This window comes from Caretta caretta, chromosome 5, assembly GCF_965140235.1.
Source record: "Caretta caretta isolate rCarCar2 chromosome 5, rCarCar1.hap1, whole genome shotgun sequence".
NCBI classification, from domain to species: Eukaryota; Metazoa; Chordata; order Testudines; family Cheloniidae; genus Caretta; species Caretta caretta.
In genome coordinates, this window is record NC_134210.1 from 61678545 (window position 1) to 61703465 (window position 24921).

Genomic DNA, 24921 nt, shown 5'->3' on the forward strand with positions numbered 1-24921 from the left:
GATAAATGTTTGCATCAAATATAAGCTAGTCTTTATTTTCAAAACCTTTCATGACCTATCATTTCAAATGCTAGTGAGATGTCAACTCCTGCCTTCCATGAACCAATCAATCATGCAGCCTCCATGACCCACTTATTAAACTTTCAAACAAGTACCTTTGTGCTGTTTTCCATGCTGCCCCTCACACTTGGGAGGAGCTCCAAGTAAACATCCACAAAGCTACTACATTGCCTTCCTTAAAAAAAACTCTGTCTTCTGATGCCTACCAAAAAAAAAAGTTTGCAGTGGTTAGGCCGCTGGTGTGCTGAGACCGCTGCTTATGCTGCTGACCAATACTGTCTCATGGTTTCCTTGTACTCCTGTGACAGTGTTTCTGTATCTAACCATTGTCTTGTCTTAAGCAATAAGCAATTTGAGGTAGGCACCATCATTTTGTTCTGTATTTGTACAGCATCTAGCACATTGGTGTCTTGGTTCCTGGGGCTCCTACAGTACATAAATAAATCCACACACCATAAATAAAATACTAGTTTAGATATTGATGTAGGCAGAGACACTGCTTTATAAAGCTTTAAAAAAGTTCTTCTACTTTTTTTTTTTTTAATTTTAAAAAAGAGAGAGAGACACTCAACCATACCACTCTGCGTCCATGCAGGCCCCTCCCCTTTCTGCACCCAAACACACACAATACTAGAATTTCTGGAACAAAACGTTTTTTTTAGTGTCAGATTGCGATGATAGGGAGGCACCTGATTGAGCAGGTACCAGGAGTGTCTGACATCAGCATCACCACTTGCCTCAATAAGTACTAAAAAAAAAAAAAAGTTTTGGCTCATGTGTGTGTAAAACTGGTGGCAATACTTTGTATTCATCATTATGGGTGAAAAGTGAGGTGCAACAGTTACACCTAGGTACACCTTATATTGCTTTACCATATCAGTGGTTTATGAGAGCATGTGGCCGGTCCATTTCCCCAGACAAATGCTGCACATTCAAGTGTACTAGCCAAAAGCTTTAAATAAATTCATTGTTACTGGATGATTCTGTAGCTAACAGTGGATTCTGGTAGTACAGAGCTGCAGACTGCATTATGTAGTCTATTACTACTAATAGGTCTGTAGTGTGGCAAAATCCTAATCCTAGTTAAAAAAAAGTGTTACAAGTCATTGAAACCAGGATAAACATGATTAGAGGTCAAAGCCATATTACTTAAGCTATTTTTAGAGAATCAGGTCTGTACATTCAAGTGCAGATTTTGGCCTCTAATAATTTGAAACCATATAACTACCTTTTTAGGTAGATATTCCGGTGCACTTTTATGGGCCACCTTGAGGATTTTCATTTGTCCTCTGAAATACTTTTATATATTTTAATTATTTTAGTAAACAATTGTTGATAGTACACTTCAGTGACAGCATTTCTTATTGACAAGGTTCAGCATTTGTGGGCTTTTGGGAATGTCAGAGTTTTAAGGAGGAATTAGAAAGAGAGCAAGCATTTGCTATACCACAGTAAGGAGGTCATTCCAGGCATAGGGGGTGGCATGAAACAGTCAGAAGAGACATGTAAATATGGTTGCATTATGCCATTGCAAAATTATATGTATTCTATTGAAGCCATCACAGTTTCTACATGACACTTCATTTTCCAATCTTGATCAAATATTAACATTGCTGTCTGAGAGCAAGACCATACATAAGCTCTTCTTTGGTCTTTTGTGACTAACAGACACATTACATTAAAAAAGAGAGCTCATGATAGCTGAAGTATATAGTAACTGTAGACTAAAATGACCTACTAAAGAATGAATTCTAAAATTTTCTGAATCCAGAGGACCCATATTGGAAGTTTTGAAAAGATAGCAGACCTTCCTGTCAAAGGCATTTACACCTGATGTGTTATCTGCAGTTCTGCATGGAGGGCTGATGCACTGCTAGCATGCCCCCCCATCTTCACACTCAGTGTGTCATCTGCACAAAAGAACTGTGTAGCCAACCACACCATATGTTTCCAGTCTACATGCCAGGCAAAACAAGCATTTAACACTGAAACAAATCACAATTTTGCATAGCTGTACAAGTCTTACAAGGAAACTACAGGCATTCTGAGAACCCGCATCAGAACAATATTCTTGTGTCTAAACGTCTACATTATTAGAACATTCCTATTGTTATTCTGCATTAAGTAATCTCATGAAATTATACTACAGTACCTGAATCTTTAACATTAGTAGTCTTCTCTTGAAATTGTCACACTATCTGTTACCATGCAGCTGGAACTTGATTTGTTAAACAAACCACACACACATACCCATTAGACTTGGTGTCTTCATCAAGATGATAGTTCTGCAATAACGTTTCCACAATTCTTAGTGAGTTTTGTATGCTCTAGAAAGATGCAACATCATGCATATCCATTTCCCTATCCACATTCTCTTCACTTCTGCCAATTTCCATGGTGTACTAATGTTATTGTAATACTCAAGAAGCAGAGCTCACCCCATGACATCTTGAGACTCAAACAGTGTTTATTTTAATAACTGGTTACATAAAACGAGAAGCAAAACAAGGATCAAACATTCATAGCTCTTTACAATTAAAAATTACTTCTATTAAAATTGTAATCACACATTTCTTGCAGAAGAAGTTCTCAGCCAAGCGAAGGAGGGAGAACAAACTCCACACTAGTACAGAAATAGCAGAAAGCACAAGGAAGAAGAGCCATTTCTTCCTCCTGCGGCCAGACTCTTAGGATCATCCCCTTTAATTTCCATAGGCTCTCCTGCTGTGGGCTCCCTTTCTACTGTGTTTGTCTGAGTATTGGTATTGATAAAGTCTACTTGACTAACTTCCTTTCTTTCCCTGTCCGCTAAATTACTATATTGTTCTATTTTGTCTGGGGTATGGTCAGAAAAGTAGGAAGCCATGCTCTATTTTTTTCCAGTCTAGAAAGTAGTTTGTTTGGCCCTTGAGATTTAGAGCTGTGTTCCTGGTAGAATCAGGTAAAACTCCTTAGCCAGTGCCCAAATTACAACATGAGCAGAATTCTAAACTTCTCGGATAAAAAGCAATCTTGGAATCCCTTAAAAGGACTTTGTTAGGATATAGATATTCAGGCCTGTCTGTAAAGGCCTATACTCTAAGAATTTAGGTGTATTCCTATCACTTGGCTAGTTAGAGGTATAAAAGAAAGAATCAAAATCACTGTCTGCCAGTGTAAGGGCCTTCTCTTACTGTGACAGTCTGAGGCCCTGTTCTTAGGCTAAGGCCTTTGGCTAAGCGACAGAGGCAGCCATAAGCTGGGAAGTGAATGGTCACATCCTCACATTCCAAACTAGCCACATTGAAATAAGGTGCTATTGGGCTGTTAGGAATTTAATCCTGTCCTTATAGTGCCTATCACCTCCAGAGAAAGGGAAGAGGTTGATAGTTTTCTGTCTGGTAAGAACTCACTTATCAATAGACACAGCTGGGAAACTCTTATGTCTTTACAGATGTAGTTGTGAAATTCTCACTTCTGTATTGTTTTGTCATTATAGTTCCCACTTTGCTATTGTTTATTGGCATGGTCTCTGTCTGGTTCTGCGATTGCTTCTGTCTGCTGTATAATTAATTTTGCTGGGTGTAAACTAATTAAGGTGGTGGGATATAATTGGTTAGCTAATCCATGTTAGGATTGGTTAGTTAAATTTTAGTAGAATGATTGGTTAAGGTATAGCTAAGAATATTACTATATAAATTAGGGGCAAACAGGAAGTAAGTTGGGATTCGAAAATAAGGAAAAAGGAACTTGTATTTAGCTTGCTGGAAGTTCACCCCAATAAACATCGAATTGTTTGCACCTTCGGACTTCGGGTATTGTTGCTCTCTGTTCATGCGAGAAGAACCAGGGAAGTAAGTGGGAGAGTGAAGGAATAAGCTCTCTAACAGACTTGTACTACTGATTGATGCAGAAAATATTCCTGAGGGAATTCTGCACCAAAAAATTAAAAATTCAGCAAATTTTGTCAAAACACTGTATAATCATGCCAGTTTCAATTATTTTGGTGATTTATTTCAAAATACCTGTCAGGTGAGGTGGTGGCCTTGGCGGGGGGGGGGGGGGTGGGGAGCAGGGGAGAATAGGCCACCACCTCACCTTACATGTGGGAGGAATTTGGGACATGCAGGGCTGCGGTGGCCAGAGAAAGGTGACTTTCCCCAGCTCCAGGGCTGTGGCTGCTGAGGAGAGACCGTCTCTCCCACCCCCCGCCTCCTTCCCAGCCCCAGGTCAGGGGAGAGAGAGGGCATATCCATCTTTCATAGCTATTAAGGTCAGAAGGAACCATTATGATCATCTAGTCCGACCTCCTGCACAACGCAGGCCACAGAATCTCACCCACCCACTCCTGCGATAAACCTCTCACCTATATCTGAGCTATTGAAGTCCTCAAATCGTGGTTTAAAGACTTCAAGGAGCAGAGAATCCTCCAGCAAGTGACCCGTGCCCCATGCTACAGAGGAAGGCGAAAAACCTCCAGGGCCTCTTCCAATCTGCCCTGGAGGAAAATTCCTTCCTGACCCCAAATATGGTGATCAGCTAAACCCTGAGCATATGGGCAAGATTCACCAGCCAGATACCCAGGAAAGAATTTTCTGTGGTAACTCAGATCCCACCCCATCTAACATCCCATCACAGGCCATTGTGCCTATTTACCATGAATAGAAAGGTAAGACTACTTATATTAAAATATGAGTTGTGTGCTTTTATTTGTAGAACAAAAAAATTTTAATTGTTAAGGTGTTTTTATATAGCGCTTTTATCCAAAGCGCTTTACAATAGTTAGCTAATGGTACAAACAACATTTGAAAAGATCAGTAAGTGGTCCGAGCCCCTCAGCAATTTTCAAGTGGTCCTTAAAATAAAAATAAATACAAAATTTTAAAAAAGTTTGAGAACCACTGCCCTACAACAACCCATTTCCCATTTTTCTGCCCCCTCCCGAGCCCAGCTGGGTCTCCCCCCTCATCGCAGACAGTCACTCACACCTCCTTCCCCCCAGAGCCCAGTTGCTTGTGTGAACATGACCAAGCCATACTAGAATCATGATTCAAACAGTTCATTTATGAAACACAGCTGGTGATTCATAGACATGCTCACAGAAGCTGGAGATAGCCAGAAATCCTGTGCTTTATGGCAGCAGTTCTCAAACTTCATTGCACCATGACCCCCTTCTGACAACAAAATTTACTACACAACCCCAAGAGGGGGGACCAAAGCCTGAGCCCTCCCAAGCCCCACTGCCCTAGGCAAGGGGGAGCAAAGCCAGAGCCTCACCACCCCAGGTGGAAGGGGCAAAGCCGTAGCTCACGGGCTTCAGCCCCAGGTGGGGGGCCTATAACCTGAGCCCCACTGCCCAGGGCTTCCTTAGCAAGTCTAATACCAGCCCTAGTGACCCTATTAAAATGCAATCATGACCCACTTTGGGGTTCCAACCCACAGTTTGAGAACTGCTGCCTTATGGTAATATTTTACTTTAAAAGTCTAAGGAAGACTATACTAGTCATAAGACATTCAACACAATTGGATACAGTGTTGTTGTAACTATGTTGGTCCAAGGATATTAGAGATACAAGCTGGGTGACCTGAAGAAAAGCTCTGTGGAGCCTGAAAGCTTGTCCCTCTCACCACCACACATTGGTCCAATAAGAGATATTAACTCATCCACCTTGTCCCTTTAGTTGGGCTATGAGTTTAAGCATGTACTTTTTTGTTAGGTTTCAGAGTAACAGCCGTGTTAGTCTGTATTTGCAAAAAGAAAAGGAGTACTTGTGGCACCTTAGAGACTAACCAATTTATTTGAGCATGAGCTTTCGTGAGCTACAGCTCACTTCATCGGATGCATACCGTGGAAACTGCAGAAGACATTATATACACAGAGACCATGAAACAATACCTCCTCCCACCCCACTCTCCTGCTGGTAATAGCTTATCTAAAGTAATCATCAAGTTGGGCCATTTCCAGCACAAATCCAGGTTTTCTCACCCCCCCTCCCCACACACACAAACTCACTCTCCTGCTGGCAATAGCTCATCCAAACTGACCACTCTCCTTACAATGTGCATGATAATCAAGGTGGGCCATTTCCAGCATAAATCCAAGTTTAACCAGAACGTCGGGGGGGGGGGGTAGAAAAAAATAAGGGGAAATAGGCTACCTTGCATAATAACTTAGCCACTCCCAGTTTCTATTTAAGCCTAAATTAATAGTATCCAATTTGCAAATGAATTCCAATTCAGCAGTTTCTCGCTGGAGTCTGGATTTGAAGTTTTTTTGTTGTAAGATAGCGACCTTCATGTCTGTGATTGCGTGACCAGAGAGATTGAAGTGTTCTCCAACTGGTTTATGAATGTTATAATTCTTGACATCTGATTTGTGTCCATTTTTTTTTCTTTTTTGTTGTTTATTTAAGATTCCCAAACAAAACAATCTTTTTCTGAATCAAAAAAATCAAGCTGGTGGGGGGAAAAAAAATCTAGCAGAATCTCTGACAAGTTAGAGGTTGGTAAAATAACAAATTGATTATACTGATTATGGAGCAAGCATAGGTGCTCTAGTGTTAGGGCTCAAGCCATCTTTGCATTATATGGCCAAATGTTCAACCCTCCTCCGAATTTCTCCAAGCAACAACCAATCCCCCAGAAATTGTACATGTCACATCTCATGTCTCATCCCAGGATCCTATTTTTTATTTTTGGGTTGGGGAGGAGGAGGAAGGGGAAGGAGTGGGGGGGAGACATCAAAAAGATTTTTAAAGTTCCAGGGTACCAAAAGCATCCCTGTTAAGTTGTATAAATATATCCTAATCATACTTAGCTCATTAAAGCAAACTCCAAATTCATTTTGTGGGCCTTGCTCAGGAAAATTTAGTCTTTTTCTCTTTTTTAACAGGAAGAAAGTTAATGGGAAAGTTACAAAGACACGAAGAATTGGTTTTACATGTACCTGGAGCAAAAAGTTTAGAACAATATAAGTGTTCATAAATAAGATGACCTACTGCTTCTGCTGCCTCCAAGCTTTGTTATAGCAGCTCCTAATCTGAGCTCTAGGTAGATGATGTAAGAAATGGGGAAGTATGGAGGGCCTGCACTCTAAAAGAGGGAGGGGCAGGGCATATAATGAGGACAGCAGAGGATCAGGAAGAACATTTACTGATGGGAAGGAAGAAGGTGAACGAAGTTGCACTCTCTGATCTCAGAATGGTAACCTGTCATGGCGTGAAGATGGTGTGGGTGTTCGAGGAGCACAAAAGAAGGGTACAAAATGGGAAAGCATAAGAAGAGGCACCAAGCCGTTTCAGGGGAATGTGGTAGGAATGGCTGGGATGCAGGGAACTGGAGGGGCATGATGAACAAGGGTGTTCAGGGGACTAGGTTGGTCACAAAGTCGGGAAGAAGGGCATAGAAGTAGGATGCAAAGGCATGGAAAGAGGATGCAAAGGACTAGATAGGTAAAGAGCAGGAGAGGGGAAGTCACTCTTTCTGAGCTAACATTTTGTTTGTGAATCCATAGACATTCTTCCCTCTAAAAATACTCTCTCAATCTTATATGTTACATTTAATACTGCTTCCAAGTGTAAGCAGAGTCAGGATGAGCTCTACCCTGACATCTGGTGGTGTGTTGTGGCAAGTTGTGGAAAAGAACTTCAGGGGCTGATCTCATTTGCATAGGCACACCCACCCCAGCCTAGCATGAGCCCATAGCTGCCCAAATGGTCACTTTGGCTGCTGTGGGATCCCCAATTTCTCTGTTATTGGGGCAGGAAAAATAAATTGTGATTATCCTGATTATGTAAATCAAGGACAGTGGAACTGTACTTGGCCTTTTGTTATGATGGAGGGACTCCCCATCACCTAAGTAGCACTCGCTAGGCAAGGGACCTGGTGAATTGAGAGAGGCTGGGGACAGGTATTAATACCTGGTGGGATGGGCCCCTGGTGAGGGCCCTGCATGCCAATTGCATCTCTTCCTCTCTCCACTGTGGAATATCAGAGCTAATTTTGATTCTAGTAAGAGTCTAGTTATAGACTACTCATCTCACAAACCATACTGCAGAACTAGAGGCGATTCAGAGAAGGAAGATGAAGGAAGATGGAAAAAACTTATGAAAAGACTGGGATTGTTTACTTTAGAAGGGAGATTAATAAAAAAGGTGAAATAATAAAAGTATATAAAATAATTAATGGTATGGAACAGGCAGACTGGGAATTTCTGTTTGCTCATTCTCATCAACACAAAAACAAGGGAATAGTCAATTAAATTAAAAGGTTTCAGAGTAACAGCCGTGTTAGTCTGTATTCGCAAAAAGAAAAGGAGTACTTGTGGCAGTAGCAAGTTCAAAACTGATAAGGGTAACATGTAATAACACGTAATTGGACTCACTGCCACAGATAGCCTCAACAACTAAGTAAAAATCAATAACTTTTGAGTGCCCTATGCAATAGATTCCAAATTTTCAGGGAATATGGTGGGCATCGATGGGAAGAATCCAATTAATTTTGGTGAAAATTGGAAAACCAGAAGAGGGAAATGGGGGACATGTGCAGCTTCTGGCTTTTAGTTAGCAGTCCCAGCAGCTTCAACTGTGCAAGAGTGTGCCTACACTGCAGCTGGGAGTGCGACTCCCAGCACAAGTAGACAGACTTGCAAATACTCCTGCCAACTCCCATGAGAGAAAAATTGTGCCTGTCTTCTGCAGCAGATGGCTGCTCTTCCCAGGAGGTGTGGAAGTGGAGAGGGCATCTAAGCACAGGAGGCTTTCCCCTGTGATGGGCTGGAAACTGTGGGAGGTGGGAAAGCGGGAGGAGTTGGCTGGAGCTGCTCACCTGATAGGGAGACTGACTCCAAGCAGGGGCCAAAGTCATGAGAGCTGGTAACATTATGAATGGATTAAAGGATTGGAGAGGACCATAGAGCCTTTTGTGTCTAGCGAATCTGTTAAAAACTGGCTCAGATCAGCAGTAACCAAAATTTGGGGCAAGGAGATAGTTTCTCAGCTTATGCTGAAGGCACATTGGTAAGGTAGTCTGGGGAAGATTTCACTACTATTCTATCATTCTGTGGATCAACAGGACACTTCATTCTCAGGTGCTATTAATTGGACCCTTACATGAATGCTAAATATTCATTAAGTTGTTTTAGAAGAATCACATAACCAATGCTTCTCCCGAAAATTTCAAAATATTAGGAGGCAACTAATAATGAATTCTTGTTTTAAGGCATACACATAGATGATGATGGAGCAGTGAAAGCTGTAAGATGATTAAAAAACCCTTCAAACTTTGTTGTGTACTCCTTTGAGCCAAGCATTTTTACTATTGTGATGAAAAGATAGCTATAGTATGTAGTATCATGGGATGTGTATAAATACATTGAAAATGCTTGTAAATAGTTTTTTTAAAAAACAAGCCTTACTATATTTTGCATTAAGCCATACTTTTTGCTTTGCTATGACAGGAAATACTGCAATTAACAAAAAGGTGTTTTTAACCAAAGATCTAAAAGGACACAATCCCCATCAGCAGACCTAAGTTACATCCTAACATGGCACTTAGCTAGTCTTAAGGGTGGACACTCTGGACATCTTTAGGCTCCTAACTTCTATTTTGGCTCTTAACTTACATTGAAATCAATGTAAGTTACGAGCCTAAATTGCTCTATGGATCTACCCCTAGTTCTTACTTTAAGGAATTCACAAAATTGGATTTTTGAAGAATCACTCAACTGAATAAACAAACAGCGTGTGTGTCAAGGTTCCTTCCCCACTCTGAATTCTCGGGTACAGATGTGGGGACCTGCATAAAAGACCCCCTAAGCTTATTCTTACCAGCTTAGGTTAAAAACTTCCCCAAGGTACAAACTTTGCCTTGTCCTTGAACAGTATGCTGCCACCACCAAGAATTTTAAACAAAGGACAGGGAAAGAGACCACTTGGAGACGTCTTCCCAAGCCCTACAACCCTTTTTCTGGGGAAGGCTTGATAATAATCCTCACCAGTTGGTACAGGTGAACACAGACCCAAACCCTTGGATCTTAAGAACAATGAAAAAAAAAATCAATCTGGTTCTTAAAAGAAGAATTTTAATTAAAGAAAAGATAAAAAACACCTCTATAAAATCAGGATGGTAAATACCTTACAGGGTAATCAGATTCAAAATACAGAGAATCCCTGTAGGCAAAACCTTAAGTTACAAAAAGACACAAAAAACAGGAATATACATTCCCTCTAGCACAACTTATTTTACCAGCCATTAAACAAAAGAAAATCTAACGCATTTTCTAGCTAGATTACTTACTAACTTGACAAGAGTTGGAAGGCTTGCATTTCTGATCTGTTCCCAGCAAAATCATCACATAGACAGACAAAACCCCTTGTGTCGTCGTCCCCCTCCACACACACTCCAGATTTGAAAGTATCTTGTCCCCTCATTGGTCATTTTGGGTCAGGTGCCAGTGAGGTTACCTTAGCTTTTTAACCCTTTACAGGTGAAAGGGTTTTGCCTCTGGTCAGGAGGGATTTTATAGCACTGTATACATAAAGGTAGTTACCCTTCCCTTTATATTTATGACAGTATGCATACTCAATAACATGAGGTATATAATCTAGATATATAAATCTGCAGCCATACTACCTTTTGTTATTGGTTTGAGAGATTTGATGGGCTATGAGAAGCATGATGGTTAGGTACTTGGACGGTATTGGGAAACTTTTAATAAATACCTAGTTGCTACAGGAAGTGGTGATTTAGTAGGTGACACTCTTCCCCTTGACTTTCCATACTGAAGTGTTTTAGTACTATTACAGGGTACTGTGTGGCTGGCAAATGCCAAATCAAATAATTGCAACTGGCCTGTCTAGAATTCACCCTAAATTTTAATTTGGGTATAGTATACTTCTAAAAATATGAGACTAATTCTTCTCTCCCAGCTATGTGAAATTAGTGCAACTTCAACTCCTGCAGTGTGCCCTTGTTGCCAAGAAGGCCAATGGCATTTTGGGATGTATAAGTAGGGGCATAGCGAGCAGATCGAGGGACGTGATCGTCCCCCTCTATTCGACATTGGTGAGGCCTGATCTGGAGTACTGTGTCCAGTTTTGGGCCCCACACTACAAGAAGGATGTGGATAAATTGGAAAGAGTCCAGCGAAGGGCAACAAAAATGATTAGGGGACTGGAACACATGACTTATGAGGAGAGGCTGAGGGAACTGGGATTGTTTAGTCTGCAGAAGAGAAGAATGAGGGGGGATTTGATAGCTATTTTCAACTACCTGAGAGGTGGTTCCAGAGAGGATGGTTCTAAACTATTCTCAGTGGTAGAAGAGGACAGGACAAGGAGTAATGGTCTCAAGTTGCAGTGGGGGAGGTTTAGGTTGGATATTAGGAAAAACTTTTTCACTAGGAGGGTGGTGAAACACTGGAATGCGTTGCCTAGGGAGGTGGTGGAATCTCCTTCCTTAGAAGTTTTTAAGGTCAGGCTTGACAAAGCCCTGGCTGGGATGATTTAATTGGGGATTGGTCCTGCTTTTGAGCAGGGGGTTGGACTAGATGACCTCCTGAGGTCCCTTCCAACCCTGATATTCTATAATTCTATGATTCCTGTTTTACACTGATGAAAGAGAGAAAGGAAAATCAGGCCTCTGGCTGTGTTCCAACTCACAGCAGAATGCATTTCCGTGGCAGGTGAAGTGATCCTTTTATGTATTTCCCAAGGTGATGAGACTTTAATCAATTAACATTTGTAAAGTACTATAAGGTTTCTGGATGAAAAGTAATAGTGGAATACAAATTAGACTATTACCCTTTCAGTATATTTTGCTATTTAACTTGCAGTCTGAGGTTAAAAACAGTACTCCAAAAAAAGTTTTTGTAATACATTTCTCTAGCAGCATTGTTACTGAATTTATACCACGATGCATAGTAAAGTATTTGCAAAGAGTTATGTAAGCCTCTGCCAGGCATCATTAGCCATTATAAGGGCAGTTCAATACTGTCCAAAGGGTTCTGTTTAAAACAAAGTGACTGGCTCAAACCACCTTCTAAAATCTTATCCTATCCACCCCAAGCTAGGCTTTAAGAATTTAAAGTTTTGACCCTCCGTGTACTTTCACAGGTGCTTCTGCTCCACTCAAGCACTCTTTGGGAATACAAACCACAATTACTCTTATCTGGGGAGAAACACCACATAAAAGATTAAATTTAGAAACCCAAGCAGTGTATGAGGTGTTTGCCAGACCCCTCAATCCTGAATATAATTGTCCGTTTTATTGAGGCCCAAAGTTCTTAGTCACAAAACTACACACACTGGTGCAGCGGTGATCAAGTAGAAAGCAGAAAATGGCTTTCCTCACTGTGAATTCTCCAGTTCTGAGAAGCCTTTACCACCAGGTCCCACTCCAGTTACTCTATAAAGGGTTCCAAATTGCTGGTCAGAAAACTCAGACAGGACCCTCCAATTCACTGGTTGAATTTGGGCTCCCGAACCAACCATATTCCACCAGGATGACTATCCACAGGCTATATCTTTCACAATTTCTATCCATTTCATAAACACATTTATATGCATCATTTAACACCCTTTTCTAAAAGAACTCCAATACAAAACACTATGCAGAAGTGAATGGGGGAATAATTATAAATTGTGTAAGTTAAGTCTCTCACAGCCAATAGGTAGTGGAACTATGGGTGCTAAGCTGTCACACCCCGGCTTGAAGTGATTTCCATTATATAAAGGGTTTACAGTTTGATTCAATAGCTCTCAGCACACACACCCTCTATAAAAATTGTTCCAGCATCCCTGGTTTAGACGTTTTCCTCTTTCTTTATAGAGAAAGCAAATAACTACTTTTATTTTTAAAGCTTATAACATTAGGGGGTTACTGTTATTTAATAGCCTAATTCACAACATTATATAATCACCAAGGTCTGGAATCAGTAACAAAATTAAAGGCTGAAAGACAAATTCTGTCCTCAGACTGCACATAGAGGTCTCACTGAAGCCTTGTGGAGTTCCACAGAGATGCATCTCAGGGCAAAATCTAGCATTTGTTAGTATACTGTGCCATACCACAAAATAAAACAGTTCATAAGCTGAATTATTTTTAGTAAAAAAGGGAAGCACCACAGAAGGGGTCAGATTATGAACAGGTATAGAGAGGGAGAGATGGGACACAGCCCCTCCCCCCAACAGAGGGAGCAAGGAGAGGCAGCACAGCCAGCAGAGCGAGAAGGGAAGAGGCAGGGCCAGAGTCTCTCCGCTTCTGGCCACACTGCTCTCCCCCACACCTCCGAAGCAACTGCAACTCCAGGGCTGGCAGGCTGTAGCAGCCGTTTTGCTCAGCCCCGCCCTGCAGAGCAGGCTGCAGCCATCCCGCCTGGTTTGGCCTGCCTGAGCAGGCTGCGGCCACGCTGCCCAGCCTGGCTTGGCTGGAGCTGCTCCAACAGAGACATCCTCCCCTGGCCCTCCCCAGATAAGGTAGGAAAGGATGGGATGGGGAGAGTGTGGGGGTCCTGGGCTAGGGGTGGGGTCATGTGGGGGGGCGTGGTCACAGGGGGTTACTCCCCTAGCCCCCAGCTTCTCCCCCCCAAAAAAATTTCCCCACCAGTTGCTGTCCCAGCCCATCAGGGTAAGCAGCTGGCACGCAGGGACACTTTGTTTACTTCATTTTAGAGACTAACCAATTTATTTGAGCATAAGCTTTTGTGAGCTACAGAAGTGAGCTGTAGCTCACGAAAGCTTATTCTCAAATAAATTGGTTAGTCTCTAAGGTGCCACAAGTACTCCTTTTCTTTTTGCGAATACAGACTAACACGGCTGTTACTCTGAAACCTTTACTTCATTTGTTTACCTCGAGCGTCCACAGACACGGAGGTAAACCTATCTCGACCCGCCAGTGGCTTATCCTGATGGCCCGGGAGCCAAAGTTTTGCTGACACCTGAATTATAGGATCGGCTTATGAATGGGTCATAAAAATTTTCCATTTTTACTTATCCATCTTGTGGGGCTCAGCTTATAAATGAACCGGCTTATGATAGAGTATATACGGTAATTTAGGAGTACTTAATGAAGCTTTATGATTCATAGATTCCATGGACAGAAGGGACCATTGTGATCACTAGTCTGACCTCCTGTACGTAACACAGGCTACAGAATTTCCCCAAAATAATTCCTAGAGAAGATCTTTTAGAAAAGCCTCCAATTTTGACTTAATTGTCACTGAAGCAGAATCCACCATGACCCTTGATAATTTGTTCCACTGGTTGATTACTCTCACTGTTAAATATTTACACCTTATTTTCAGCCCAAATTTGTCTAGCTTCAGCTTCCAGCCAGTGGACCCTGTCACACCTTTCTCTGCTAGACTGAAGACCCCATCATTAAATATTTGTTCCCTATGTAGGTACTTATAGGCTAATCAACTCTCCCCTTAACCCTCTCTATGTTAAGCTAAATAGATTGAGCTCTTTGAATCTATCATGATAAGGCATGTTTTCTAATCTTTTAATCATTCTCTTGGCTCTTTTCTGAACCCTCTCCAATTTATCAACATCTTTCTTCAATTGTGGGCACCAGAACTGGACATAATATTCCAGCAGCACACTGAGGTGTGCAAAATACAGAGGTAAAATAACCTCTCTACTCCTACTCAAGAATCCTTTGTTTATGCATCCAAAGATTATATTAGATCTTTTGGCCAGCATCATATGGAGAACTCATATTCAGCTAATATCTGCTATGACCCCTAAATCTTTTTCAGAGTCACTTTTTTGCAGGATAGAATCTTCCATCTTGTAAGTATGGCCGGCATTATATGTTCCCAGATGTATTAAAATGCACAGTTTGCTTCCGCCCTACTTATCAAGTGATCCAGATCACTCTGTCAGTTGACTTGTCTTCCTGATTTACCATTCATTCCAATTATTGTGTCACCTGCAAACTTTATCAGTGATGATTTTATGTTTTCTTACAGGTCATTGATAAAAATGTTTGAGAGTATAGCCAAGAACCAATCCCTGCAGGACCCCACTAGACACAGTCAGTTTTAAAAACTGTGTGTGCTGATGCTTTTAAGTGCTAAAAAGCACTTTTTTTGCAATGAAATGATAGGCAAAGAATTCCTATTGAGAGTTCTAACAACTTTTCTATATGCACTTCACCATACTGGCAGTGTAGGTTGCTGCCTTGTCTCACCCAGCCCAGGTAGGACTGACACCACAACCTGAGTCTGGAGGAGGCCCTTTTCATCAGGGCTTCATTTATGGGTGCCATCAACAGTCTTCAGCAAAAAAAAAAAAAAAAAAGTTCCATAGCTAAATCATTTCACTAGCACAGGTCTTCCTTGTCAGACCCTCCCTACTCCTGGCAGCTTTCCTCTGTCCTCCCACAGGCAATATACTGGGACACCTGCTATTCCAGGACTTACACATTCCAGGACTTATCCCAAAAGCCAACCTGCTTCCTGTAGCTCCCTTTTCCTCTTTCAGCCTTTATAGTAATCACCTAGACCCTTCCCAGTTAGGATTGATAATGCCCTCTACCAGTGCCAAACAGCTCTGGCCACAGACCCTTAAAGGGGCAGATGGCTCCATCATAGGCAAGATGAAGCACTGAAAAAAAATTCCTAAAATTCTATCATAGTAGCAAGTTGTTTTAGATTTTTCACTTTAAATTGTGGATCAAGCATGAACTTTCTCTTTTTTAAAATGGTACCTAAAATGGAGCACACATGGAACAGTTCTACAGTAACAAACTTATTATTTTCCATTCCTTGGTGGTCAAAGGAGTTAGTCCCCTTGTTAAAAAATGTTTCCTTAAGAGATGCTACTATTATAGAAAATAAAAGATTCAGCAATGACCACTGAAGAATTTAGTTGCAAACTACCATGCTGTAACAATTGTGGTAAAACACTGTATAAGGCTTTTTTGTAAATACAATTGTATTCAATTCAACTTTCACAAGTACTACTGTACTTTTACCAAAAACAGGAAAAGTGAAAGATATGGGATTGCAATATCTAAACATAGAAGTAACCCGTTTACCCCACACTGTGTTCCAATCCTGACTTTCCAACGAGCCATTCATTCCCCCAAATGCAGTTTGGGGGGGCAGGAGGAGAGTAAATTACAACCCTATACCTGCAAAGATTTCAAGGAGGAAAAAATGAAAGTTCAAAATAAAAGAGTTGCTAGCTGGCTTTGAAATGTCTCTGCTCTGGTTACCCCACTCCAGAGGATGGGGAAGAAATTTAAATGCTAACCAGCCAATTTTGCAAGTGATCCACTTTGAAAACTCCAGGGACGAGCTTTAATTATAAGCACAAGTGAACTTGCACTTGATTAAATACGGTTGTACTGTACTGTCTTTTGATTTTAAGATTAACTATAAGTGCATACAGTTAAAGTATTGCGACGTAAGACAAATCAAAGACACAGCCTAAAAGATGAGAAGCAGACAAATACAGCTCACACTGCTAAAGGAACATCTTCTGTCAGAACTGCATAACTGGAGGGAGTCTGGGGGAGATCCCAGAATCTAGACTCATCCACTGGTAACATTAAAGACCAGGGAAAGAGAGAGCCTTCAGAAATTCTTCAGAAAGCTGTTGCAGAGGAAATCTTTAGCAACAGCTCCTTTCCCCACTCCTTTATCTTACACTTTTCTATTAACTGATAGGAGGTTCTCTTGGCCCAAACTCCTGTACTCTGTTTTTTCTCTGGCATCCCAAAAAGTAAATTGTTTCCTGCTTCCATGCCATGCCTGTCCACAGGGAGGACAGTATAGGAACTCAGTTGGGTCCACCTGAATTTAGAAGAAAACACTACTGTAAAAGTTGGCTCTTCTTCCTCTAACAGCCATCCATGACAGCCCAGAAGAGGGGAAGGGGGGGGGGGGAACCAATGACCAGTTACAGCTCCCCAGTGGTTAAACAGGATTGAACTAGGAGGGGGATGAACACCACACTAGACAAGAGAACACTGGATAGAGAGCACTGCTTACCCAAGCCAGGGCAAGGAGGGAATGCTCCCTCCGCTTTTAGCGGAGAAGGAGGAGGTGTGCTCCCTCTATTTATTTTAACCTCCGCAGCTCACTATCTTACACCAGCTAGCTAGAAATAACTGGAACTTAGGTCAAGCAGAGGAAGTGCAACTGGGCAAAGAATAGGCATGAAGAAGTATTGACAGTGGCCTCTTGACCTTGTGAAATAATATCATATGTTCATTTCTTATGCTGACAGATTGGACACCACTTACCTAAGCCATGATCCTGCAAAGAGAGCTCAGCAGGTACACCCCCCTACACCAATACAGTTCTTTGTGCAGGATGAACTCCTCAGGTCATGGAATGCACTTTTATTCTCCTGGTGAGGTGTCATGCACACCAACAGCAGTGTAGACAGAGTAAATTAATAATAAATAGATTGTTTTTACTAATTAAAGATTAAATGTGCCCAAGACCACGTCCTTAATTCTTTTTCGAAGAGTCATATTTCTATATTCCTGGTTTTTACTGTGGAACCAGGGCCGGTACAACCAGTAGGCAAACTTGGCGGCCGCCTAGGGCGCCAAGTCTTTGGGGGCGGCCAAAAGCGCACTCCGGATAGGCGGTGGAGCAGAGGTGAGCTGAGGCAGGGGGGCGCGGGGAAGGCCACCTGCAGCAAGTAATGGGGGGAGGGGAACTGCTCCCCGCCCCAGCTCACCTCTGCTCTGCCTTCTCGCTCTGCTTCTCCCACCTCCCAGGCTCGTAGCGCCAAACAGCTGATTGGCACCGCTAGCCTGGGAGGCAGGAGAACCGGTGCAGCAGTGGCATGCTCGGGGAGGAGGCAGAGCAGAGATGAGCTGGGGCGGGGAGCTGCTGCATGGCTCCCCAGGCCAAGGGGGAGTGGCTGCGGGGAGCTGCCGCGGGGGGCCGGGCGGGCGCAAGGTGGAAGTTTTGCCTAGGGCGCGAAACATCCTTGCACCAGCCCTGTGTGGAACTATGACAACTTCTACAAGTTAAGGTACTGAACAAAGTTTGTCCTTAAACAGTATTTTAAAAAAATTACATGTACTTTTGTTTTTTCTTCCTAAATTATACATGGTTATATTCATTAATACATAAAGGGGAGAGGGTGGAAATCAGTCCTCAAGTTATTCCACACACAGAGCTCTGATCAACTTCCATGGGACTCATATGCTCTGTATCAGACCCATTAATGAGAGACCATCCGATATAAATGGGTAGGCTTTCATTGACTGAGTTTATGGCTTGATTTTGTTTTATAGGTTGACTCCGATATTACTCACTCTGGTATAACTCCACTGAAGCCAGTGAAATTAAATTGCTGTATGTGACAGTAGGATTATGCCCTTAAGGTTTGCTTTTTTGGCTTTGCTATTTTAGAAACGTGAGAAATCTGCTATTTGAAATTCAGCTTCCATTGCTTTGAAAGGTTATCGTCTTGACTGAACGTCCTACAAAGTGCCCAACACACAATGTTTTTAGGGAGTTTTTATATATTCAGCTATCAAACTAAAAATTTATGAGTACAGCCACAGCTACTGTATTGATTTTTATTGCCACACACATTGGAAGTAAACAAACAAGCAATAATAAATTATGTCCTTGCAGTGCAAGCACAGCCTGAGTGAATCCTAGAAGCTAGAGAATGCGTCTAGGCCTATATTTCATTAATGAGACTGACGTTAGAAAGAAGTTGAGGGCGCCAGCAGTGGCTGATTTAGAGTAAGTGGGGCCCTGCATGCAGCTTCATTTTCAGGCCCTCCCCTCGGGATCCAGCCAAGAAAAAGAATGCTCTCTCTTCTCTCCCCCCATTTTTCATTCATCCTCCTCCTATACTATAAGTAATGGGAAGTTAATGAAAATAAAGTGAAGTACCTTGATTGGGACAGGGGATTGGGGTACAGGAAGGGGTGCGGGCTCTGGGAGGAAGTTTGGATGCAGGCTCTGAGCTGGGGCAGGGGGTGGGGAGAGGTTCGGGCTCTGGGAGGAAGCTTGGAAGCGGGGTGCATGCTCTGGGATGGGGCGGGGGTTGGGGTGTGGGAGGGAGGCAGTGCTTACCTCGGGCAGCTCCCAGCACACACACACACACCCCGACCCACCCACCCACCTTCTGGCAGCGGCTCCTAGGCAGGGGGGGGGAGTAGGCGCAGGAAGGGGGTCTCCGTGCACCACTGCCTGCAGGCACATTCCCCGCAGCTTTCATTGGCCACAGTTCCCGGCCAATGGGAGCTGCAGTCTTGGTGTTCAGGGCAGGGGCAGCGTGCAGAGACACACACACACACACACACACAGGGGCCACAGGGACATGCCAGCTGCTTCTGGGAGTCAAGTGGCACGGAGGGAGGGAAGCAGAGCGGGCAGGGAGCCACCTTAGCCCTGCTGCTGGCACGTCTCTGGGCTGCCCTTGGAGGGAGGAGGCGAGTAGGTCTGGGTAGCGCGCAGAGCCGCCTCCTCCCCCCACAGGGGTGCACAGAGACGTGCCAGCAGCTGACCGCTTCCCGGAGCAGTCTGGGGCCACCGGCCACAGCATGCAGGCAACCTGCCTGTCTGAGCCCTGCTGTGCTGTAGCCTGGACTCAGGGGCAGGTTGTCAGATATTTGTCCTGCGTTTTGGGGACCCCCCCCCTCTATCGCTGGGGGCCCCGTGCCTCCACATGGTTTGTTTCATAGTGAATCCACTCCTGAGCACCAGTCTACTTTGCTTACAAGTTACATGGCACTGTTCTACAAATGTTACGACCCAGCCCCTCTTAAAGTGAGGCTGTCCCTCTTGACAAAACTTAACATTGCAAAGCATATGAAATACATATATAGTTCCCTTGCCAAAACATCAAATTAAGCAGAACAATGTTGAGAAATGTTTTCATGTTTATCATGAGAATGTTTTTAAATTGCCAAATACAGTAGACTGTAAAAGGGTAAAATATACTCCAGCTATTGTAATTACATAACTCATGTAATCCAGAGCAGTGGAAGGACACCTAGAGCAGTGGAGGTTATATTGCATTTTATAGAACTTCCTTATGAAATTCGGGGGGGGGGGGGGGGGGTTGTTTTTTAAAAAACACAAGAACCACTCATTCATTATCTGCAATATTTTGTCCTGGTTTTGACCAGTCTAGGCATGATACCTATGTCTTCCTCCCTACATTTTCAAACTAAAAATATCACCCAGTTAAAGAAAATTTTCACTCATTCCAAAGTTAACATTTTTAAAGTTAGTCCTTGTAATGATCTTCAGTGATGAAAAATCGTTAAAGAGAAATATCCATTTTATAAACTCTTGCTTAAAAGTGATTTTGATTCTAAGATAAGAAGCAAAAGTAATTTAACAATTTTCCTGATCTCTCTCAAAACACTGGGAAGCTATATAAAGGCCCGGATTCAGCAGAGCACTTATGGCTCAATGAAGTCAATGGTTAAAGTTAAGCTTAGGCTTTGATTCTGCACAGATTTTTGCAATAATGAACTTTACACATGAGGAGTCCCATTGACTTCAGTGGCATAAAGTTCAGAACACACACGTCTTTACAGAATCAGGGGCAGAATTTGTTCAGTGCTGACTAACTCAAATATACATACACTTTATAGATTCTTCCTGACACTCAAAAACTGAAGTGCACCTTTTAATTCAGTTACTCATTTCTCCCATAGCTAAAGATCAAAGAAGATTGATATATTCTTGTACCATATTTTCAAATAATTATTTCTGCAAAAGTATTTGATTGCTTAGACATACACTAACTCCAGAGTGACTCACATATCCTGAACTTTTCTAGTAGAGAATCCATTGTAGGAGTCGACAGACCTATTAACAACAAGCATCATCACTTAACTTCAAGCTGACAGCCATAAGAGTGATAGCTTTGAACAACACCTTCCTCCAATAATGAAAAAAATGACTATTTCAGCCTGAAATTACTGCAGTGTGCGTGAAACATTTGCTAGTAGTGTCTGACAAATATTCTGCAAGTTCATATATATTTTAGAAATAACTTGTATTATCACAGATGCTATTTGTGCTGGTATTTGTACATAGGCACAAAACAGGTTCACTTTTCTATATTATGCGAGAAAAGAAGTTACCCAACCAGAGCAGTACCGATAAATTAAAGTAAATGGGGCACATCATCAGGCTGTAACAGACACAGGGCTTTCCTACATGGGAAAGTTACACAAGTATAAGATGGTGTGAATTTAAACCACTTGAGTTATACTAATATAACTCCCTGTGAATGCCCTTATGAGGATATGAGAATGCCTTTTTCTGATTTAGTTTGTGTCACTGTCTTTTTGTAGTGTACTTTAAACCACTTCCATTCTTATAAGAGCATCAACATGGTGGAGTTACACCCATATGATTATAGCAATTTAACTATACTGGTATAGTTTATCAGTGCAACTGGAAAAGTTTCTTGTGTAGACAAGCCCATAGCGAGGCATACAGAATTACTCTGGCAGTGTTAATGTCATGATGTGCCCTGATGTCACCAGTATGTTTGATTAACGGATTACTCCTGAAAAGTCCCAGATCGTACAACCACTTACAGATGTTTAACTTTTAATTACATATGCTCATAAAACTTTTGATTCAATGGAACTACTTAAATGCATGAAATTACACACAGTGCAGAGTCAACCTGTGGAACTCTTTGCCAGAGGACATTGTGAAGGCCAAGACCATAACAGGGCTCAAGAAGAACTAGATATGTGTATGAAGGATAGGTCCATCAATGGCTACTAGCCAGGATGGGCAGGGATGCAAAACCATGCTCTATTTGCCAGAATCTTGGAACAGGCAGCACAGGATGGATCACTTGTTGATTACCTGTTCTATTCATTCCCCCTGAAGCACCTGGCATTGGCTGCTGTCAGAAGACCGCATACTGAGCTAGATGGACCATTGGTCTGATCCAGTATGGCCATTTTTATGTTCTTATTAAGTGGTGGTAGGATCAGAGCCAGAGTTTTTCAGTGTTCCCTAGTCACAACTTTTCTAAGACTCCAAAAGTTGCAAACCAAACTATGAACATGGAACCCTATGCCTACAAATGTCATATGACAGGATCAAAGCCTAGAAGACATACTGTTAGCATTATGCAAAGCACAATCCCTAAATACTCACACAAAACTTCAATTTTTGTTAATGGCAATGTGGCCTGAATAAAAGACTTCAGATTTACACAGAGCAGAATGTGGCCCACAGTGGAACATGTGCACATTTTGTTTTTAAATTGTGTCCTTATATTTAGCCAGGAAATCAGAATGATATTGGAATCATTTGCACTGTGAAGAGAGAAGACCGTTCAGTGCACCAGATGGTGATGTTGATTACTTTTCCCTGGGCCTGATAGCCTTGACAATCGCCTCTACACTCACTTTCCCTCTTAAATACACGGTGCCCCCTATACGTTCAGTTTAAACAGTGGTGCAAACACACGCTCCTCCCACAGCCTGAGGCTCTCCCTCCTGTGTGCACGTGCAAGACACACAGCTGGCAAGAGTGAAGCTTACACTTAGTCACACTCTTCTTTCCTAAGCAGGTTTCAGAGTAACAGCCGTGTTAGTCTGTATCCGCAAAAAGAAAAGGAGGACTTGTGGCACCTTAGAGGCTAAGAAATTTAGCTCAGGAAAGCTTATGCTCAAATAAATGTGTTGTGGCACCTTAGTGACTAAGTCCTCCTTTTCTTTTTTCCTAAGCAGGTTTGCCTCCCTTTCTAGGGCGTTTGAAGGGAGCTGGGTTTACCTGCACCTCCCGTGGAGCCCGACTTTCCTCTGCCTTGCACCTGCTGTCCCATTAACACCTTTTCAGAGCGCAGGGAAAGGAATGCTACCGAACCAAGAGGCGCCTGTTTCCCGCCCACACTTTACCCAAGCGGCGTGGCGCCGCGGTGGAGACCACAGGGCTCTCCAAGCTCAGGGGAATAAGGACGCTCTCCCGCCCCCTCAGCCGGAGCTGTCAGTGGTACCGGGGGAGAGGGACTCACCGCGCTGCCCTCGGCTCCCTCGTCTTCGCTCCGCGCGGCGCTGGGCTCGTCCTGCAGCAGCTGCTCCAGGCAGGTGGTGCCGGGCAGAGAGGAGCTCTTCTGGTGGGTCAGGTGTGCTGCGGGGCGGCGTCCCTCCTCCCCTCCTGCCTTGTCCGCGCGGGCTGGGGCAGCGGGGGGCAGCGGGGAGGAGGAGACGGGAGAGCCGGCAGGGCGGCCTGGCGGCTGCTGCCCCTTGCCCTGGTGGAGCAGGTGCTCGCGGAGGCGGCGCAGGGCGGAGGCGGGCTCGCCGCCCGGCTCCAGCGGCTCGGCCGAGGAGCAGCACAGGTTGGGCTGCGAGGAGGAGAAGACGCGGTCCAGCACCTGCTTCCGCCTCTTGAAGCCGCTCCACCTGGCGCCGGGCAGCGGGTCCCCCTTGCTGCTGCCCGCAGGAGGCGCGGCGGGGGGCTGGGGCTCCGCAGTGCGGCGCTCCGCGCCGGACCTGCCGCTCCTGGCTTTGCTGCCCAGCTGCAGGCTCTTCCAGAGCCAGGCCTGGAAGGAAGCCGCCGGCTCGGGCTCGCTGGGCTTGTCCCCAGCAGCAGCCCGCGGCTCCATCCTCTTCCTCCCGCCTTCACTCCCCCGCGGCTCCTGCTTTGGCGGAGGCTGCGGGAGCAAGAGCAGCAGAGTCCGCTGGCTCTCGGCCGCTTCAATCCAGCCCCGGGTGGGGAGGAAGCTGCGCCCGCCCTCGCAGCGGGATGCGCACGGGGGCCGCCGCCGCCTCCTGGTGCTGCAGCAGCCCCGGCTCTTTCCACCGGCCGGCTGCCAGCGGGCGCAGCAGCTCGATGGGCCAAACCGGCGGCACCAAAGTTTACCTGGCTCCCTTTCCCTAATTCCCTTCCTGTGGCTGCGGGCGGTTTTCACTGCCCGCGGGAGCCGGCTGCTGGCTAGGGCGGGGGGTTAACAAACACGTGCGCGATCATGGGGCAAACCCAAAACCGGGGGGAGGAATCATCGCTTCAGATCAGGATGGAAAGTTTGAAACGATAAATCCGCAGATAGTCCCCTGGCGGTTGCGGGCTGCTATGAACCCAGACAGCCCTGCTGCTGCGCAGATTGGGGCTGAGCTCCCAGGTGATTCTGCAAACGCTTTTATCACGGCGCCAACCGTGAAAGTTAGGAGTTTATGGAGGGACGCTGATTAATTGGCCCACAGTATAGTCACAGCTGCGGAGGGGATGATGAGTGAGTGGCTTGTCACCGTACGCATCCAAAGTTGTAATATAAGCGGGTTCTCCCTGCCTCCTGTTGTCCCTTCCACATCCGACTGCATTTGCGACCAGTCTCTATGAGAGAGAGAATATAACAATCAGCAGATACTGTCATTTAACCAGTAGGAATGGCAACTATAAAAATGACTGCAACCCTGTGATTCCTTGCAGGCTAGTTCCGGGAAGTGGTGGGGATTAAAGGCATAGCATCTATATGTAGACTAAAACAACGCTTGCGGGTTATGATTTCCATTTATAGCACGAATGTCTGCTACCTGCTCCCTATTTCCCACACCGCGATGCGTGCAGATAGGGCCGGACTGGATCTGAGGTCTCGGACTTGTTCCGCACGATTACCTTGAGCTGCTGTATCGCCAGAGGTTTTCCTTCCAGAGCTCTACAACTGTCCTACATTGGCCTCACGCGCGTGAGGGTTAGTTTGCTCACGATGGGAACTGGGCTTTTGCATATGGAGACTCGGGTTGAGGAAATTAATCTGAAATTATAGGCAAGCGATGTCTGGCAAATCTCCTTTGATGGATTTCAGAGTAGCAGCTGTGTTAGTCTGTATCCGCAAAAAGAAAAGGAGTACTGGTGGCACCTTAGAGACTAACAAATTTATTTGATAATAAGCTTATGCTCAAATAAAT

General features: G+C 43.9%; 1 protein-coding gene across 8 annotated transcripts in view; it reads right to left on the minus strand.

Moving 5' to 3' along the window:
* The window catches only part of MCTP1 (multiple C2 and transmembrane domain containing 1), a 441025-nt gene extending 417034 nt beyond the window's left edge, over positions 1–23991 (minus strand). For 2 of the 8 annotated variants that reach the window (XR_007356791.2, XM_048850946.2), the window contains exon 1: positions 23028–23987. Coding sequence is in view for 6 of the 8 variants with exons in the window: in XM_048850946.2 (XP_048706903.2) it covers positions 23028–23618 (591 nt within the window). In the remaining 2 variants the exon portion in view is untranslated. Of the gene's footprint in view, positions 1–23027 lie in introns of all 8 variants that reach the window. The other 6 variants (XM_048850945.2, XM_048850944.2, XM_048850943.2 and 3 more) reach the window with 5 other exon arrangements.
* Between the last annotated feature and the right edge of the window lie 930 nt (positions 23992–24921).